General features: G+C 39.9%; 1 protein-coding gene across 1 annotated transcript; it reads left to right on the top strand.

The window, feature by feature from the left end:
* Window positions 1–5,623: 5,623 nt before the first annotated feature.
* Window positions 5,624–20,081, top strand: PPID (peptidylprolyl isomerase D). Its single transcript, XM_059844458.1, has 10 exons — window positions 5,624–5,784; window positions 7,481–7,621; window positions 8,075–8,181; window positions 11,525–11,713; window positions 12,469–12,591; window positions 14,126–14,232; window positions 16,740–16,881; window positions 19,115–19,201; window positions 19,279–19,321; window positions 19,851–20,081. The coding sequence occupies exons 1-10, from the start codon at window positions 5,700–5,702 to the stop codon at window positions 19,937–19,939; spliced, it is 1,113 nt and encodes a 370-aa protein (XP_059700441.1). The 5' UTR covers window positions 5,624–5,699; the 3' UTR covers window positions 19,940–20,081.
* Window positions 20,082–20,285: the final 204 nt, after the last annotated feature.

Here is a 20,285-nt window from a genome sequence, read left to right as displayed (position 1 = left end):
CTGAATGCTTGGAAAAGCATATCAGTGTTTCATAGTGCATACATCTCTTTAAAGATTCTTTCCTGAAAATGTAGCCAGGTTTAACAGCCAAGACGGGCAGGATTAAAAGCCAAGTCTGCTAAGTCACACTTTGCTTCCCCATCACTTACACCTGGATGAGATGTTCAGTTCCTTTATGGATGCTTTCATTCCACTCTGCTCAGTCCTGAATGCACAGTTCCAAAATGCTCCTAAACCTCTGTTGTCAGAACTAGGCTTTAGAGGTACTACAAAGAGAAGTGAGAGGCCAGAACAGGTAAACTCTGAAGATTTAACAGAAAGTTTGGTAATCCAAGATGTTTGTTTATGATTTACTGCTTAGTGCAGTAATTCATGCTATTTAGGTTACATGAGCACAGGTAAGCCTTGCTACACTTTGCAATGGATCAGCAACATTTTTGATTCTGTAAAATAAATAAAATCCAGTTTTAAGTGCCAATTCAAACATGCCAAGTAAAATGTGATATTAAGAAATACCCAGAATTATTCTCTCTCCATATTGTTATTATTACTATTTAGTCCATTAAATCTAAATTACTCTCCATAGAGGATTTAAAAACCTATTGTAAAATGTATTTCACTTCACAAGCACAGACAGAAAAGGAAAGCTTGGGCTTGCAGCCCCCTGCAAACCAGCTTACTCATCCTTCACTGAAGCATTACATAACTTGAGCTGTTGCTGCAGCAACTTTCCCCAGCCCCTGAACAGAGCCACAAAGGTGCTGCCATAATACAGATAAGCAGTTTCACATGCCTTTTTATATGGAACACATATTCAGTTAGAAAACAAAGAGAGTTTGAAGGGAAATATTAATTTAATTGTTTCAAAATTACTGGGAAATATTGATGTATGTTATGAAACATTTAATTTTCAATAGTCTTTGGTGTTAAAAGCAAAGAGAATGGCCAGATGAGGAAAGTCTTCTTTTAATCACCAAAATATAAATACCAAGTAATTTGGAGAGAACTGGATTGTGTGAAGGTGATAAGTACAGTCCTCTGGATCACTACTGTACATAAGCATCTTGTCAAATTTCCTAAAGCAAAGAAGAGCCTCCAGAAGAGCCTGAAAATGTACATACCTCTGAATGTTCAAACACTTGTTTAGAACCTGGTTGGTTCCTCTTCTCAACAAAGCTCTTAGCATTGGTAAATTTTATTTGTAAGTCTCTTGCCCAGGACTCCATCCAGTCTAGCTGGAAATCCTCATGTCCTGGATTTTCAGTGGTGAAATCTGCCATAGGCTTTCCTATTTGCTGGCTGCACTCTTGTCTTTAAGTCCATGAAGATGTAGTTCACCAGGATCTCCATCCTACTCACATTAGGTGCGGACCAAAACCATTTTCTACATAAGAAAGACTGCAGTCATTATAATTGATATTTCAGCACCTTTTGGTGGTAACAGTGATAAACATGCATTTACATGAAATTGCAATAATATCAGGACATACATTTGTATCAAAACTGAGGACAGAAATTTAGCAACGAAACTGATATCCTGCATTGCTGCAGTGGTGACCAGCAGCTAGCTGACACTTTGGGCCTTTCCTTGAAAGCCATGGCTTCTGCTGTTATCAAGAAGTCACAGGCACCCTCTTCCATGCCTCCTCACAGCCTGAGTTCCTTAGCACGAATCTGAATATTTGCATCTACAACATGTTTTAAGCAGACCAAAAATACATAGCAAAAAAAGTCTGCTTATTCTTGCTTGGATCTTAACCATTTCTTCAGGGATCAGCATCTCTGAAAGTTAGTGACAAGTAAATGCATGACTTTATTTTCAGTTTCTGTCATGTCATCTCTGTGTGGAAAATTTTCTTTTTAAAACATTTTCAGACAAGAACATGCAGTTCTTTCATTGTTTAACATTGCATTTTAACTCAGAGGAATCTGCACTAGTTAGTAACTGCTCAGTGTGAGTTTAATCTGGGCCCTCTTTATTCAATTTTATGCAGAAAAAGACTTGGTGCGGGTGGGTTAACAATAAACCTGATGGTGAAAAACCAGATTTATTTTTCCTGTCTCATGTGTCTCTCATGAAGGTGACATCCTTGATGTGCCAGGTCACATGGGAATAGCACATGATGCACCCTGTGTGTCACAGGGCACAGGGAAGGCTGAGTGGCTGCTCTCTTTCACAGCCAGCAGTGAAAGCATCCTTTCCAAGAATGTTTGCATGTTGGGAGCTTCTTGATAGCTGTTCTGAAAAGCTGATGAGGTATGTGTTTGAATTGCTTGTCAGATGGATCCCTTCAGTGCTGCACCACATTCTGAAGCTGCGGTTCAGTCCAATGAGAACCTCACATATAATTACTTCTGTACAAAGCAAAATGGCTTTTAATAGCTGTAGACAAGGCAGTCCTGCACTGAGCCAAAGCACTCACTTTCCAGTGGAATTAGCATATTTAAGCCTCTATTTTCTTTACAGTGTCAAATACAGATTTAAAGGTGAAAAAAAAAAAGCAAGAAAAACAAAAAGAAAAAAAATCCTTGTCTGTATGTGTGCACATTTGCCCATCTTAACACAATCTGCAGCAACTATAACTAATCTTTATTTTCTACTTTATTCTTTCATGACTGGGGAATGACAGGCTAGAATAATTATGAAATAAATCCACTTATTGTGTATTCCATCAAAGTCCCAGTTTCAGAATTACATATGTATTTCTCTGCATTTATCAATGATTGCTTGCTTATTCAGTCAGTGAAGGACGACAAAGTAAAACCAAAGATTTTATAACAGGCTGATCCTTGAGTTTAATTAGGCTGGAGGGTCATACTCCAGGAAGTATGATGTACTTGGTAGAAGTGAGACCTCTACTTGAAGCCATTTGCTTCAGGATTCAAGGGCTCACAGCCCATTTATCTATTGATAATACTCAAACTACTTTACTGGGTAGCCAAACTGTATGTGTGGAAAAATAAATATGTGAATTAAAAATTAAAATTAACCAGACAGTTCAGTTATAGTGAGTATTTTCAATGTACTGTTTTACAGGCATTTGCTACATAAACTATTGGAATTGTCAAAAGAAAAGAGGTATTTTAGTGATAGGAAATTACAAGATCACAAAGGATTAGAGGATCACAGGGGAGATTTTACTGCTTGAAAACAGATTTTAGAGGACTTTGTAATGGAAGTCTGACTTTGTAAGAGGCTATTTGTATATAAATTCAGTGTATAATTTAATATATGAATTTGAACATGAAATCACTCAGTAAATTCATGACATAAGTCACATTATGCTTGTTTTTTACAATCTGTCAATGACTATAAATTAATGTGAAACTAATTGTGCTACTGCAGTGCTTGGGAGATATTAATTCAGCTCACATATTTTCCATAATCTCCAACTGACACTGAGAAAATCACTTGATTTCTCTCTTGTTCAGCTCACATCTCCAAATTATCATGGAGATGCATCTTTCTTTGTACCTCTAAAGGACATTGCACATAGGGACTTCCAAGCAACTAGTGTAAAAAGAATTACTCATCTAGAATCTAAACTATTCCAACTTCACCAGCAATAAAACCCAGTAGGGACTGAATAAGTCTACTCCTGGAAGAATGAATCATTGCTTCTTCCTGGGAGGAAGCTGCCAACAGCTCTTGCGGGGGACACACACCAACAACACACACTTTACTCTGCTGTCTGCTACAGAAATCTCTTATAGATTCTACTCACTTGGCTAGCAACTGACTCACTGAGATCATAGAATATTTTAGGTTGGGAGGGACTTTTAAAGGTCTTCTAGTCCAACTCCCCTGCAATGAGCAAGGACATCTTCAATTAGACTAGGTAGTGCAGACCCCTGCCCATCCTGGCCTTGAATGTCTCCAGGGATGATGTATCTACCACTTCTAGAGGCAACCTGTTCCAGTGTTTCACCACCCTCATTGTAACACCTTTCTTTTATCTAATCTAAATTGACCCTTCCTCTGTCTAAAACCATTAGCCCCTGCCAACAAGCCCTACTAAAAAGTTTGTCCCTGTCTTTCTTATAGGCTCCCTGAAGCACTGAAAGTGCTCCATTAAATTCTCCCCCAGAGCCTTTTCTTCTCCAGGCTGAACAATCCCAGCTCCCTCACCCCTTCCTCCTAGAAGAGGTCCTGTAATCATCCCTTCATCCTTTACATGATCTTGGTATCCTTCCTCTGGACTGGCTCTAACAGGTTGTCATTCTTCCTGTGCTGGGGATCCCAGAGCTGAATGCAGGTGGGGTCTCACAAGGGCAGAGCAGAAGGGCAGAATTGTCTCCCTGGCCCTTCTGGCCACGCTGCTTTTAATGTAGTCCAGGATATGGTTGGCTTACGGGGTGGCAAGTGCACATTGCTGGTGTGAGACCACTTCTCCTACACCACTGCACCTCATCTAGGCTAAGCATAATGATAAAAATATCTCAACCAGTGACCGTGGCCAAATGCCTCATGAATTACAGATGACTCAAGGCTTTGGTGGCCTCTGACATCGTGGAACATGTGAAATCCCTGACACAGCTGCATGACCTGGCTCAGAGAGAGAAATGCCTCAGTGTGGTTCCACTGATTTCTCACTAAGTGTTCCCAGATGGTAGCAGATGGCTTTTCCTTCTGTTAAGGGTTCCCAGATGCAATGTGTAACAGCACTCCGTGCCAATCACCTCTCCTACCCAACATCTGTGCAGATGTGTGGGAATGATTGCAATGCAGTATATAGACTGCAGTGATTAATATAAATGCTACTTTATATTTTCTTTCAATCTGGGAATTACAACTGCCCTCTGACACATCCAATATTGAGAACATGCTGAGAGAGAGATGAAAACCAGCTCCATGAAGCTCAAGTCCAGACATACAGACATGAATTACAGGAGAAAGCCTTCGGAGAACACAATGAATCAAAGAATGAGAGGTTTCTGGGATGGATTAGAGAAGTCCAAGAAATAAAGAGGCTCATTTTGATCAGCAGCATTCCCAGAAGGACTATAAGTTTGCAGAAGTCAGACCCCAGAACTCTTCTGCCCCTTCTGTTTTTGCCACAGGTACCTTGCCTCCAGGATGCCATTGAGTATGGGACTTGGCCATGTTGAACCATTCACCTGCTTGGGAATCAAGGAACACCTTGAGGAGCCCCAATCAAGTGCATTGATAGTACTCACGTCCATTAGTCAATACAAATGTCCGAAAGAGATTGTTTGCCTTGGAGCAATTATTGTGACACTCATCCTTTGGGATGAAACATATTTTGTTTTCAGACCTTAGGAAGGCTGGAGTTATTCTGCATTTCTAAATCTTTATAGGATAATAGTCACTTCGGACAATTTGTCCATTTTACCACGGATCACCACTTTTCACACAACCTGCCATTTCTCTCATGAAATATAAACCCAGGCAAAACCTAAAATCTCTCTCCTTCCCCCTATTTCCAGGCCTTGTGTGTGTGCATAACCTCGAGAAAGCAATGCTCCTTCTCTGCGGATTATCTCCGAGTCACTTAAGGCCGCTGAGAGGCAGGACCAGGGGCGGACCCCTGCTGCGGCCGTCTGCGGGCTCCCGGCTCCAGGGGACCGGCCGCCCGCCCCCGCCGGTGGGAGGAGCGCCGAGCGGCCCCGACCCGCGGGCGGCCGGGATCGCGGGCGGCCGAGCGGGCGGAGCCACCGCACCAGCGGGCAGCTGCGGCATGTCGCACCCGTCCCCTGTCGCCCGGCCCAGCAAGGCCAGCAACCCCCGCGCCTTCTTCGATGTGGACATCGGGGGCGAGCGAGGTGGGGAGGGGGCGCGACGGAACCCGGGCGAGCTCCCCGGGCCGGGGCGCAGTGCGGGCCGCGCGGGGCCCGGGCCCGGCTGCAGGAGCGGCTCCGGGCCGGGCCGGGCCGCTGCGTTCAGGACGTGGGGGGACCCTGGGCCGGGCCGGGCGCTGCCCTGCGGGCTGCGAGCGCACAGCCCCGGCAGCGGGAGGAGGAGGAGGAGGGTGCCCCGCCGCGAACGGGCCTCCCCGCGGGGCTCCCCCGCCAGAGCGAACAGGCCCGAGGAACATGGCGAGGAAGGCAACATGGCAGCACAGGCGCCCGGCCGAGGGGTGCCGGGGGCGATGCCGGGGGCCGGGCCCGTCGTTCCCATGGCAGCCGGCGCTGCCCGGCCTCGGCTCCCGGCGCTGCCCACGTGTGCGGCCGCTCCCGCGGCGCTCTCCACGTGCTGCGCCGTGCCGAGCGCGGCCTCCCTCGCTCGGAGCCGCCCCCCGACCCCATGGCTGGGCCCCGCCGTCTCCGCGGAGGCCCCGCGGCACGGCGAGCCTTGCCTGGCTGCCGGGCCGGCAGCGGGGGCTGCGCGGGGAAAGCTCGGGGAAACCGTAGCCCTGGTTCTCTTGGCAGCGCCAGTGCTGCCAGAGGTCACTCAGAAATCTGGGCAAACGGTCAAAATGGAAATGAGGAAACAACAGCAAGTTAGCTGGGGTACTGCTTGAAGGGTTTAAAAAATTTACATGGAAAAAGATAGGGACTGCCTAAATCATGGCAGGATACTGCTTTTCACTTATTCATTCCGTTATCCAGAAGAATAAAAGAAGAAAGTCTGTGAGATGATTTGCCTTTTATTGACTTTCAGTTGTCTAATTTGTTTTCATTCCTGTATTAATTAGAATCAATATATTTACATTTAGCTACCGGTAGAGTGAAGTTATGTTAATTAATTGACTGTGAGGCTGATGAGAAAACCGGAGCGTCAACTGATGGAGGCTGCTAGGAGTGAGAAACAGCCCTGTGAGAAGCCAGTTAGTGAAGGAATGACAATTCAGCACAGAATCCATTTATCAGCAATTACAGGATCTGTTTGCTACTCAAGTTTAATTCCCTTCAGTTAAAACATGTACAGCAATTGTTAAACTATTGCTTGTGGTGCCTCCAATTGTAAATAGCCATTATTCACATGCATATAAAGTCTATCACTGTGTCTTAGTAAAATTCAGGTTTAAGAGAGTGAGGAGTAATGGATGTGTTTAGCATAAGCTTTTATGGATTAAAAGTCTCCACAAAACAGTCTTTGTATTGTATCTACTTTTGATTGGACAACCTACATATATACTAAAATTGACATAAAATAAGTGTGCATATTAAAATTCACGATTTGGCTTTACTATATGTGTGTGTGATTTCCCACACACCTTTTTTTTTTGGTAGAAAATGCATTTGGCATTTTCATTAGTTTTTGGTAGAATCTGCCTTTATTCCTGCTACATTATTCTTGACAGGGAATTCACTGTTGGTAATAACATTGCTAAAAACCCAGTGTAACTCTGCAAGCAATTTACATGGAGCAACCCTAAGATGGAAATCAAATAGTAATCTAAATAAAAATAATAGTAATAAAGCTTGAAACGTTAATTTCTTTTGACATATAATGCTAATGCATTGCCATGCCAAGGACAAGACTTAAAAATGTCTTATTCTCTCTTTGTCATTTCAGTTGGACGCATTGTCTTTGAATTATTTGCTGACATTGTACCTAAAACTGCTGAGAATTTCCGTGCGTTATGTACGGGAGAAAAAGGAACAGGGCCTACCACTGGAAAACCTCTCCATTATAAAGGATGTCCTTTCCACAGAAGTAAGTTCTGTGAAATCCTCAGTTTTCCTATTGGTAACAAAAGTTGTCTGCCATGAATATTTGAAATAACATTAAATAATATTTCAAGTACTTGTTAAAGAAGCAACTTTACTGAAGGAAAGTTTTTCACTTTTTGATCCTCCTAATGACTACGTGTTCTTACCATGCACTGACAATTGTAAATTATAAATTTACTAGTAATTTTGCAAAACCAGTTTACTCTGAGTTGTTAACAGGTTGAAATGAATTTCAGGTAAAGGCTTAAATATCAAGTGATATCCACATAACTGAAAAGGAGTACTTAGGTGACACTTGGTAAATAAAAGATGGATTTTGGTTCCATTTAGGTGCTGGTGACAAGGATTGCTTTTCATCTTAGAATTGTTTATCTCTTTTTTTACCCTCATGCTTTTGTGCCTTGCTGATACATTTTATAACTATTTTCTTTTACAGTTATTAAGCAATTTATGGTTCAAGGTGGAGATTTCTCAAACCAAAATGGCACAGGTGGAGAAAGTATATATGGTGAAAAATTTGAAGATGAAAACTTTCATTATCAGGTACTCTGTTGAAAACATTGATTTTATTCAGTTGTGACATTTCAGTGATGTTACTCCTGCTGCAGTAATAACAATTGTCAGCATGGGCACTAAGCATTTTCATATCATGTTATGTGTGGTAGCATATGAACAATACTGACTGAAAAACTTACAGATGTCACTGTCCCATGGTTAAAGCAAAGCCCTGACTGCAGTTGTACTTGCCCTCAAAGAGTATTTTAGGAGAAGAAAATACAGCAGTCCTCCACTAATCAGATAACAAAATCCTGTATCAGGCTCACAGAATCACAGTCTGTTAGGTTGGAAAACACTTTTAGCATCAATGAGTCCAAGCCCTGACCAAACACCACCTTGTCAGCTAGAGTATAGTACTAAGTGCCATATACAGTCAGGTCTTGAACACCAGGGATGATGACTCCACCATGTCCCTGGGCAGCCCATCCCCTTCTGTCAAGAAATTCCTGACAGTGTCCAACCTTAACCTCCCCTTGTGCAACTTGAGGCTATTTCCTCTTATCCTGTTGCTGATTGTGTGGGAGAACAGACTGACCCCCACACTATGATTTCAGGGCTTTCAGGTAGTTGTAGGCAGTGATAAGGTCACCCTTGAACATTCTTTTCTCAAAAACCTCAGGTCCCTCAGCCACTCTTCACAAGACTGAAGGGACTTAAGTTTGGAGCAATAACTAGAAATGTGACTCCAGTGTTCATCATAAAGATAATTCCAGTTGTGTTCTCTGAAGTCTGACACTCTGGTGGTACCCACAGCACTGCTGCTAACAGTGTCTGTCTGTTGGTACTGTCACAGGATCACATCCCTGAAGTCACATCCCTGACTTTGTGTCATGATGTTTTTGGTTGTTCTTTGAGATCTGGAGGTAATAATGAACATGATACAAATGATTCCCATTTCTGTACTTCTCAGCTCTAACAAGTGTTGTCAAAGTTCCAGAGATATGTTGAATAACCCATTTGGATCCTGTACCGAGTCTAAGAGCTTGATTCCTGTTATCTGTTTGCCAAGTATGTTAGGATTTTACTGGGAGTTTAAATGTCTCTGTTATGTAAAAATTCACTGGCCCTTGCACTTAATCCAGCAGCCCTGCAGTGTTCTCACCCACTATCTCAGAAAACAAAGTTGTTTTTGTTGATGTTTGAGGACACTGGAAGTGTTTGTTCTTGTGCTGGTTGCATGGACTGTTGCAAATTGCAGTAAACTGCAAATTTTTTGTCAGTAGTCAGCTTATCATCTCAGATCAATCCCACTAGACTTTTCTTGATGCCTCTTCTCCTGCTAATGGCTCTGCTGTTGTGGAACACCCAACTTACACAACCCCAAGCACTGTTACTATGGCATAGTTTTGCAAGCCTTGGATCTGTCAGAGAATCTGATTTTGTCCAGATTTTTTTGCTTGCTTTATAAGCTTACAAAATGACCACAGAAACCATAATGAGAAAGACACTCCATCTGTCTGCAATGTTTTTCAAGACACAGCAAGAAAATTCATGAGTGACAACAGTTTTCCTTATAGACACTCTCATAATTTGAGACTACAATTGATCTGGTTGGTCCCAGACAAAATGGGGTTGGGTATAAGTGGGGACACTGAAGGCACCAGACTGCTCTCTATAATTTCCAACTTGTCCCCCCACATCTTTACAGACAAAAGGTAAACCTGCAGGTATAAGGCTACACCAAAACTTACTGTTACTTGTTTTTTTGTTTACAAACCATTGCTGTCTAGCACTAGCTGTAACTGGGGAGAGAGGGGGGGGAAAAGCTAAGATTTACAGGGCTTAGGCAGTGAAGCAGTGATCAGCCTCAAATGGTGTTTGCAAAAATCTGCTGGGGAGCAACCCTTCTGTTTAACTTTTTAGCTAGCAACTACAATGCAGAGTGTCAGATACTTGCTTTGGAGGCTACAGTCCTACCAGCTGCCTTCTCTTGCTCTTGAACACAGACTCCTCTGTCATTTGCCATCTCTGACTCCCAGGGCAAGTTTCAAGGTTAGAACAAATAAAGCCAAGATTCCAGTACCTTTCTGTTGCCTGGGTGTGATTCTGGCTCTCAGCTGTAGACCCTTTTCCCAGAGTTCTAAGCCAAATCCTGACTGAAAAGATTCAGACTTACTGTGCCTTATGACCAGATCACCAGTTCAGGCAAGGAGGTCTCCCTGCCACTATGGAAATCCCAACACTGCGTGGGAAAACAATTTTCAAAACAAGAGGTTCTCGAAACTGGTAGAGAATGTAGGGAAAAAGCAGATGCTTAAATTCACCAGGCTCAGACTGTTATCTCAAACCAATCAACCTCTCATTGAGCTCTGAAATCTGTTTCTGTGGCTGTGTACTATCATCATTTTTTGCTCCTCTGCTCCTTCCCACATTATCAAGTTTCTTAACAGTACCACAGCATCAATGCTTTAGATGTGTACCAGTGTCTAGGTATAACATCCTCACTTAGATTAAATGGAGTTCCTTGCACTTAATAACCAGACCAGCTTGGGGAGAATAATGTCTTTGTGGCTGGGTTGTGCCAGTTAAACAAAACATTCACAACAGACAAGAAAAAATTCACAACACATAAGAAAAAAATTTTTGCAGTGCAGAATAACCTACATGATGGGACAAGAAAAGTCTTAGGTCAAAAAAGGAAAAAGTACTTGCAAGAAACAGGATAAACAGTATCTTCTTACATTAATTAGGCTGTTTAACAATTTTCTTTTAGTTTGAGGCCTAGTGGCCAAAGTGGCAAAATAATTATATAGTTAAAAATTCCAACAGACTAAAAACTGTCTCTAGGAAAGTGAAGGAGATAAAAAAAATCCTCAAACAAAATCACCAACCCATGAATTTCAAAGACCACAGTCCTCTAAACTCCCCAGTTTTACACCATACTTTGTGCGAGTAGTCCTTACAAAATTCACATGACATACCCATCTTAGCAGCTCAACATTAAAGTTGGTTTCAGTGGTGTTTAGCCTCATTTCTTAAGGCCAGTGGTCTTAAATAATTCAGTGAGGAACTTCACTCCTTTCTCAGGTGATCTGCCTAAACTCATCAGCTGTGTAGGGGGTAGAGTATAGAAGCAGCAGACAGGTGTTAGAGCATTAAGTCACATGTGGCTGTGCTTGCTAGATTGGTAGGGGGCACCTAAAGACCCAGAGCTCAGCATTTGCCCTCTTCAGTCATGGTGGGTAAAATTAGTTGGCACCTGTATGTAATTGGTTTACCAAGTTGTTATGGCGGTCCTGGCTGTGTTTATGATCGGCCTTACAGAATCTTCCATATGGTTTTATAACATATTTTAAATGTTGATGATTTTTTTCCCCCCACAATGCAGCATGATAAACCAGGTCTGCTGAGCATGGCAAATGCAGGACCTGGTACTAATGGCTCTCAGTTCTTTATTACAACGGTGCCTACTCCTCACCTGGATGGGAAACATGTGGTGTTTGGCCAAGTGCTCAAAGGAATGGGTGTAGTTAAAATACTAGAAAACGTGGAAGTAAAAGGAGAAAATCCTGCAAAGGTAAGCAATATGCAAAGTACTGAGGGATGATGTTTATTATTTCATTATATGATGTACAATCATTTCTTCTAAATTCTTGGTGTAATATTTAGAACTATTAAATGTTAGTTATTTTTACTAACTGGTAATTTCCATTTTACGGTCCTTGTTAAGAGGCTTTTGTTCTTGCACTGTACATTTTCCTTGCACAAACCATTTATTGTTCAACACAGCTGTGAGGGTGGAAGCCTTTGCCAGAAATGTAGGATGGGCGATGAAATGAAAAGGTGGAATTCACAGTCCCACCTAAATGATACGTAATTCTTATAATTTTTATGTCAGAAGTCATGTTTCTGAAAAAGCAGTTGGTGTGTAGGTCATAGCAGTTTGTGGGTGTTGGATGAATTAATACCTCTAACTTTAAAAGTCTTGGCAGTTGAAGAAAGAACTGTCTTCTCTAACGTAGTAAAATTTCCATGTCTTGTTTTTTGCTGCACTTCAGCTTGCTGCCAGTTCCTCTTCCAGCCTCCCTGTGAAGCGTGGGTATGGTGTTTTAGGAATGCTGATCCTCTGAACATAACACTTGGTATGATAAAAGCCTTCTGATGAGGATAGGCTAATGATGTGATGGGTTTCTGAAATAAATGCACCCAAACAACAGATGAAAAAGCCTTTTTATGGACTTTCAAAAATTTCAAAGAGCACTTGAAAGTTACTGCTTTTTTTAAAAATTGTCTTAATAAGCAGTACTACTCTTTACACTTCGGTTTTTTCAGTTGTGTGTCATCGCCGAATGTGGAGAGCTAAAGGAAGGAGATGACTGGGGAATTACTCCCCAGGATGGATCTGGAGATGCTCATCCAGATTTTCCTGAAGATTCAGATGTAGACTTGAAAGATGTAAGTATTTTTCTTCTTGGGTATTTTACAGATTGCAAGACTTGTAGGTGATCTGAGTTACGTGGTGTCTGTGATAATGTTCATTCAGCTTTTTTTCTTAAGAATGGATCGAGGTCCTGATTAAATGGTGACATTCCATTTTAAAAAAGAGAAGGCTGTGTGGGAAGGGATTGTTATCTCTTTTTTTTCAGTGCTAATTTCAGCCCATTTTTTCCCCCAGTAACCAAAACCTCACTGAAAATTGTCACACTTATTTTCTTTTCTTGATTTCTTTTTATTTTTGTTTGTGCTGTAATGTCAGGTTGCAATTACTAGAACTCCATCCTGCAGACAAATAACTTAATGTTATCTACACACTTTTTAAAATACTCACCCTTTAACAGATTCTTCCCCGCTTATTGGAAATAAAGGATTGGCCTTTTTAAAAGGTTTTTACTACATCAGAGCTAGTTGTTCTTAATTCCCAGTAGTTGTTTACTTTTTAGATTGTTCAAACCTGCAGAATATCTGTGGTTGGGAGTTAGGGAACGGACTGGTGAAAGCAGCTCTTCTGCAGGGTTTTAATTTCTCACCTAGGTGAACTAGACAAACTGTAAGTCAAACAATGATTTGTGAGAGAGGGAAGAAAAGCGGGCTGCATGAGTAGATTCCAAATAAAGAATTAGAATAGTAAAAAACCATTTGAGCTAGAAAACAAACTCCTTGGCTGTTGAGAAGCACTTCAACTTATGAAAATGTTTTTGGATGTGGTATAGAATTGAAGTTGGCAGGTGCCTGTGCTCTTTAACTTGAAACTTGTTCATATAAACTAATTACAGAAACCATAGTGACATTGAGCTCACACTGATCAGTTTTTGCCAAGATTCCTGATTCTAGTAGGGTAGAGTAGACAGCTGTAATTATAGACTATTTATAATTACCACTAGAGAAGTAACTTGAAGTGTATACAATTCTGGAAGTAGAAATTATGGACTTGATCAAGACAGGCAGTTCTTTTGTCCTTCCATTGAGACGTTAAGTGTTCAGAGAGAAGGAGAATTGTGTTGACATGACTTCCAGTTTGAGTGTGTGCAGAGTTCATGTGAGTGATACTGTTTTGCGAAGCAGAAGACATTTCATCAGGAATAAGACAGTCTTGGTTGAATACTTTGCCTGTAAATTTATCTTCTTTTCTTCAAATAATGGTCAATATATATAGCTCTATATATAATGGCTTTATATATAGCTCTATGTGGGTAGCAGCATTTAGGGAAAAGAATTGGACTACTCTGTCTTCTCTAGTATTTTCTCACCATTTAGACTGTAGAAAAGTCACTAGAAATTTCATCTTTCAGATCTTTGTGTTACATAAAGTAGAGAATACTACAGGAGTGGTTTGAAGGTAGTATTTTGTCTAAAATTGGAGTATTTCTATTCTGAGATTTTATAAACCTTGAAAGAGGATGGGCCTGGGATCGTACTGTCAAACATTAGTTAATTCACGACTTCTTTCATAAATACATTTATCCTTTATATTTCCCATCTGTTTTATTAGGTTGACAAGATTGTGGCCATAGCAGAAGACACAAAGAATATAGGAAATACTTTCTTCAAATCGCAAAATTGGGCAATGGCAGCTAAAAAGTATAGTAAAAGTTTACGGTAAGGCTCTCATCCCTCAATCAGGTAGTTCCTGTAACCCAAATGAATACCACTATTAAGCAATGATTTGTGCCTTTAAAAGGTGCTTGGTGCAGTGCTCTTTTCTTTTTTAAACAAAGAGCCGTCTGAATCTTGAAAACATCTGGTTGATTTTTAGCTACATAATCAAGTAGGTCTTCTCCTCATTGCTAGGTAAAAGCTACAGGCAGGAAGTATTGCTGAGAACTGCCTAAATACTCTTTATAATACTGCCACTGTGCTGATACATACCTGAGAAGAAAAGCACAGTAGTATCCAGGGTAGTTAATGGACAGCAAGGAAAGGAAATGCTTTACTATGATTTATAAAAAGCAGTAGGTTTAGGAAATCGATAAATTCAAAAGACAAATATGGCCCTTACTCATTCATTACTGGGTTTTTTTTTTCCTCTGGGTCCATACCATCATCCTGATTTCATGTATAATTCAGACTTACCTTCAAAATCATAGTCTTTCTGCTTTTGTTTCCATACTGCTCCTCTCATATTTTCATGATTTTTGCTGTAAGTACATGAACATCTCCTAAAAATAAAGTTATACTTACTGATCTTTATCCTGACCTTCTTAATGATCACTGGGTAAGCAACAGTGACAATAAAGAAAAAAATTAGGCATATTTAGTGCTTCAGCTGAGATCTTAGCAGACTGGGTTTCAAATAAATGTCACCTTTCTGAACCATAAAATTAATCCTTTAATTGCAGATACTAACCCAAGATGCAGTGTCTCGATCTGCCCTCTAAAAGCCCATCACAGAAACAGAAACCCCAAAGTAAAAAGGATTTCTATGCAAACCTTTTCGAAATGGTACATAAAAAAGGCTGGAATGGATCTTTAAGGATCTTTGTTGTATCTGTCCATTTTCTCTCCTCATTCTTAAGTAACTGCCAGGTATATCACTTTTAAGCACACCCAGTGAAGGCTCTTCCTGTCTGAGCTGCTTTGGTGCTTATTTGTCCTTGTAGGTGGAAATCGTAGTAATTTTTCTAGACTAACTGAATCTGACCTTTCCAGCTTTTCCTTATAGGCCATACCTTTATGGACATGCCCTGTTACTGTAGCTTAGAATCTAATACTTCATGTAGGATGGTGACCTTTAGCTGGCACTTCACCAGAACTGATAGGAAAAGAATAGCTCTTACCAGGGTATGCCATGGCTTAGGTGCAATTCACCTGGCACACCACCTGAAAATGCGTTTTTCTTTTCACCTACAGTAACCATTGTAATCTTCTGTTATTTTTCTTGTTTTATTGCTTCTTCGGCTTTTTTAAAAAATACATTTTATATGTTAGAATTCACACCTTTTTTTAAAAACAACAAAAGGTATTAGTTACTATTATCTCCCTTGATACTTACTTCACTGATTTCTTTGACTTGGAAACTCTAATCTTATGTCCAGAATGTTGCAGTCTTTCGTGTTTTGGTGTGATTTATAAAATTATAGATGTGTTCCGTTTGTTTTGAACACAATGCAGATTTGTGTTTTAACTCTCTTTACCTTTTACATGTTTGCTCTTTCTTCTTGTTCTCATCTTTTGCATGATGCCTAGCAAGTGGAACAAGCACTGGGACTGCATCTAATTTACAAGCACAAAGCATCTAATTTACTTTTTAAGTATTGCTAATTTTTGTGAACCAAAGGTTATATATGAACAACAAAAAAAACAGGGCATGCACAAAGTGAACTTCCATAGGCCCTGATCTGCAAAGACTACATTAATTCATGGCATGCTTAAAATGTGAATGTATGCAAGCACAATTTTTGTTTTTTCAAATAGACCATTAAGGAGTTAAAACTTTTGTATCCACAGCAGACCTTTGCCACTGGAAATAAAAACCAGACAGCATTAGCACATTGTAAATTAAGAAATGTGCTTTCAAAACAGAGATGTTGTAACTGCTGTGGCTCCATCCTGAACCAGTGTCAGTTTTGAAGTTTAGGAACAGTCATGAAGGAGGACAGTGGGAAGAAAGTGGTGTTACTAATGATCATAAACCACACTCCTTTACAAAGTAAAGTTAGCTTCAGATTTTAGTCACAAATGCCTAAGCTAATTAAAAGATTATTGAGAGAACTCAAGAAGAGATGAATCTTCTCGTGAACGTGGAAGGTGCAGTAGTGGTGTTGATTTTCTAGCACTGATGAGCAACATGTTTTTTGAGAATAAACTGAGATAAATTCTGATGTTTTCCTGCAATACAATAGTGCTTTTGTCTAAGAAAAATAATGTGCTAATACAGTAGAGGACTAAGAATTACAGGAAAACATTCCTTAGTGAGTTGATTGGTTTTTGTTAGGGTGAGGTTTATGTATTTAGTTTAATAAAGATTTGTAACAGTTGAATTGAAGCTGCTTTGGAAGTAGTGTGGATAGGCCACCTCACACATATCTGTGGAGAGATAGCTGAGGGCAGGACAAAATGCAACTTGCAACACTAATCCATGTTGTGTGTGAATTGTTTTTCTGCAGGTATGTAGAAGCTTCTGAAGAAGTGGCAGAGGAGGCAGACAAACCCAAGTTAAAGACTGTTGCTTTGACCTGTGTTCTAAACATTGGTGCTTGCAAACTAAAACTGTCAGATTGGCAGGGAGCCATTGAGAGCTGTTCAGAGGTAATTGTAATGTTCAGTATCTTGGGCAAGAATTGGCCTGTATAGACATAAGACTACAAAGGTTTTTTTAAAGTCTTCTGACAAGCTTATGCTTTGAAAGTAAACAAGTAGAAGCTCACAGTGAAGTTAGTACTAACTTTCCAATATGTGGCTTTTTAAAAGTTCCTGAAATTGAAATGAATCATTAGAAACAAACAAAAGAGGGCTGTTGGTTACTGCCAGGAAAAATGCACATCATTGTCAGTTTGGTTTGTAGAGCTACTTCTCACATTACAAAGAGTTAAACTGTGTTCAGTGAAAGAGGAATACTTTTCTCTGGAAGAGGAGTATGAGCAAAATATTTTACTTGCCTCTAGATTTGATGGCCTTGTATTTTATTTATGGCAGGAACTTTCTAACTAAGTAACTAACTTTTTAGATAGGCTTAGTGGTGAAATCAAATGACTGAATAGGAAGAAAGAAACAAGGTAATGATAAATCTGGAAAGAAAACCAGTAGAATTAAAGGAAGAAAAAAAAAAAAGGAACAGTGACATGGGCATAGAGAAAATATAGTAAATTTGAGGAAAATTTAAATAATTCAGTAAAACTCCAGTAATATGAAGGAAACAGAGGAAAGAATGCTCTTAGCTGTTAGCAAAGGATCCTGAGCAGCATCTCCTAGGGCCTTGTGCTGAAAGCAGGAGTCTCAGCTTATCTGGGTGTGAAGTCATTAGAAAGCTGGCTTGCTTTCTAGCTTGCTGATGGTGGAAAACCTTCATAAACCTGTATTTAGAATGGACAAATGGGGAATGAGGAAAGAAGAAAATAGGAAAAATATTGTGTAATGTGGTATCTGTCACCTAGAAAATGGTAAAAACTGAAACAAATGTGTTACAGGTAGAAATTACTATAACTAACAATACTTGCCATTGTGGGAAGAAAATCACACTTCCTTTTTTTAAGAATAAACAATTGTTAAATGAAGGCAACTCCACAGCTATAATAGACTTCTGTAAGTTATTTAGCTTATGTCTCATAACTGTGTCAGTGCTTTAATCAGAACACCAGTTTCCTAAAATTAGCTAATAAAGTTCTAAGTAATTGTTAATGACAGACTGTACACTTTCACTTTTATGATTTCACAAGGCCAAAAGCAATTTAAATTACCAGCCTGGAATACATGCATTGTTTGGTGTAAATAATGAATTATGAACAGCTGAACCTGTTCAAACAAACCTCGCATTGAAATAGCTGTAAGCACAATGGTCAAGGTAAAACCAAAGAATGCTACTCTGTGTATACAATCCAGACTAATTCTTAGCACAGAAGAGGCTGAAGGCTTTATAGTGGGTAGATCAATAGGAGCACCCACAGTAATACTTCCTTTGTATTAACAGCCAGTGCCCAAGTGATTTAAAAAATATGAAAATATGGATGTGTTGTCTGTTAATGACTTAAGGTTAATAAATTAATAAAGCAACACATTGCTGTGAAGACATTTCCTCTAAATGCTGAGAAACTATATTCTTTAAAATAAAAACACACTACAGAACTAACTGCAGTAAAAATGTGATCTTCACAGGTACGGTAAGGTAACAGCTAACTGACCAAATTATCCAAGGTATTCTGAAGAAATAATCAAAGTAATCAAATAGTGGAACAATCTCTTTGCCCAGGCACTGTATTTCCTATTTTGATATTGTCATATTAGAGCTGGCATATACACATTATTGAAAACATTCAGCTCAAAAAAGGTGTAATGATTGGAACTTGGCAAAGTTCCTGAAGCATGATGAGATGGATTGCTTGCATGTATTTTTCTAGCCCACAGTGAAAAAAATCCTGACAGGAAATCTCTTTATTTATGATGCCAGTTGAGGAGGTTTTGGTGCGAAGGAAGGAGCTGCAATAGAGGTGCCCTGTGGGACTCAAGGTTAGGATAATTTGAACTGCAGCAACTCCTGAGCCTTGACAGCTATCTATATATAAACACACACACCAGCTGTTCTATTTGGGCTTTGTATGTGCTCATCCTTCACAAAAGACCACTTTTGCTGCAGCAGTACTGAAGCTGATTACTTGCTATTCAGTGTGCTGCATTATAGCATTCCTTTTGACACAGTTAATGTTTTGACAGCTTACCCTCAAACCAACTGTGAAGATTGTCTGCTGGTGTGAATTGTGCCATTTGTGGAGATGGGAGGCTGTGAAGTATAAGAAATGTTAATGTGACAATTTTATTAAATTTACAGGCTCTTAAAATAGATCCAGCAAATACTAAAGCTCTCTACAGACGGGCTCAAGGATGGCAGGGAATAAAAGATTTCGATCAAGCGCTGGTAATGATCAATTCTTTTTGTCTTTTTAAATTTAAAATTCTGTCAGATCACTAATTTATATTTTTCTTTTATTTAAGGCTGATCTTAAAAAGGCTCATGAAATAGCCCCTGAAGACAAAGGTAAAATAAGCTGTTTCTTTTAAAATTCCCTTAAGTATTTAACAATGTATCCAGGGTAGTATTCAGTTGGAATTCATACCAGTGTGATGCCTAAAATGCTAGTTTAAACACTGATGTTCCAAGCACAGAACCCACTGAGGTGGAAAACCTGATTTTATACAGCAGTGATGCTTCTGTTGCACTGGAAAACCTGCTTATGTAGGTCAGCAGCATTCCCTCTTGAACTATGTCTGTACCTCACAGGGCTCTTACTAGCTTAATTTCCTGGTCTAATTGGGTGAGATTTTTATCTCCTAAGTTCTGTATTGGCTCCCACACCATGCTTGCTGCATGCTCCTCTATGTGGTTGCCTTACTAGTTGAGACAAAGCAAGGGACAAGGCTTTTGCTGCTAGTATCTGACCTAGTCAAAGATTAAATGCAGTTTTATGAAATAACATAGGTAAGTTCCAGCAGTGACCTGGTGTTAACCTATGAGGAAACCTGATGTAGAGAGATGACTGTAACTCTGTCATTTTCTTTTTGAGCAGCTATCCAGACGGAAACACTCAAAATCAAGCAGAAGATAAAAGCCCAAAAGGAGAAAGAGAAAGCAGCTTATGCTAAAATGTTTGCTTGATTTTTTTTTCCTTAAACAGTTAAATCTATGCACTAATTCATGCAAAAGGATAAAAGGAGCTGCTTCTTTCATTTGTCCTCTGCTGCAGTTTTCAGTGTTTACAACACAAAAGTCTAATAATAAAGACAAACTGTTCAAAGTTGATGTGGTTTTCTCTTTTTTCAAGCTGTAGTAACTTGTTTTGCAACTCAGGTATTTTTCTTATATATAAAGCAATGGTGGTTGTTTTCACAGCTTAGTGAAATAGTGAGCAGCTGAGCAGCTTGGTTTCACATAAAGAGAATGTAGGCATTTTCATAGTTCCTATTAGAGCAGGTCTGTTTTCTTGTAAGGAATAAAAATGCTG

This window comes from Haemorhous mexicanus, chromosome 4 (genome assembly GCF_027477595.1).
Source record: "Haemorhous mexicanus isolate bHaeMex1 chromosome 4, bHaeMex1.pri, whole genome shotgun sequence".
Lineage (NCBI taxonomy): Eukaryota > Metazoa > Chordata > Aves > Passeriformes > Fringillidae > Haemorhous > Haemorhous mexicanus.
This window is presented reverse-complemented; position numbering and strand designations above follow the sequence as displayed.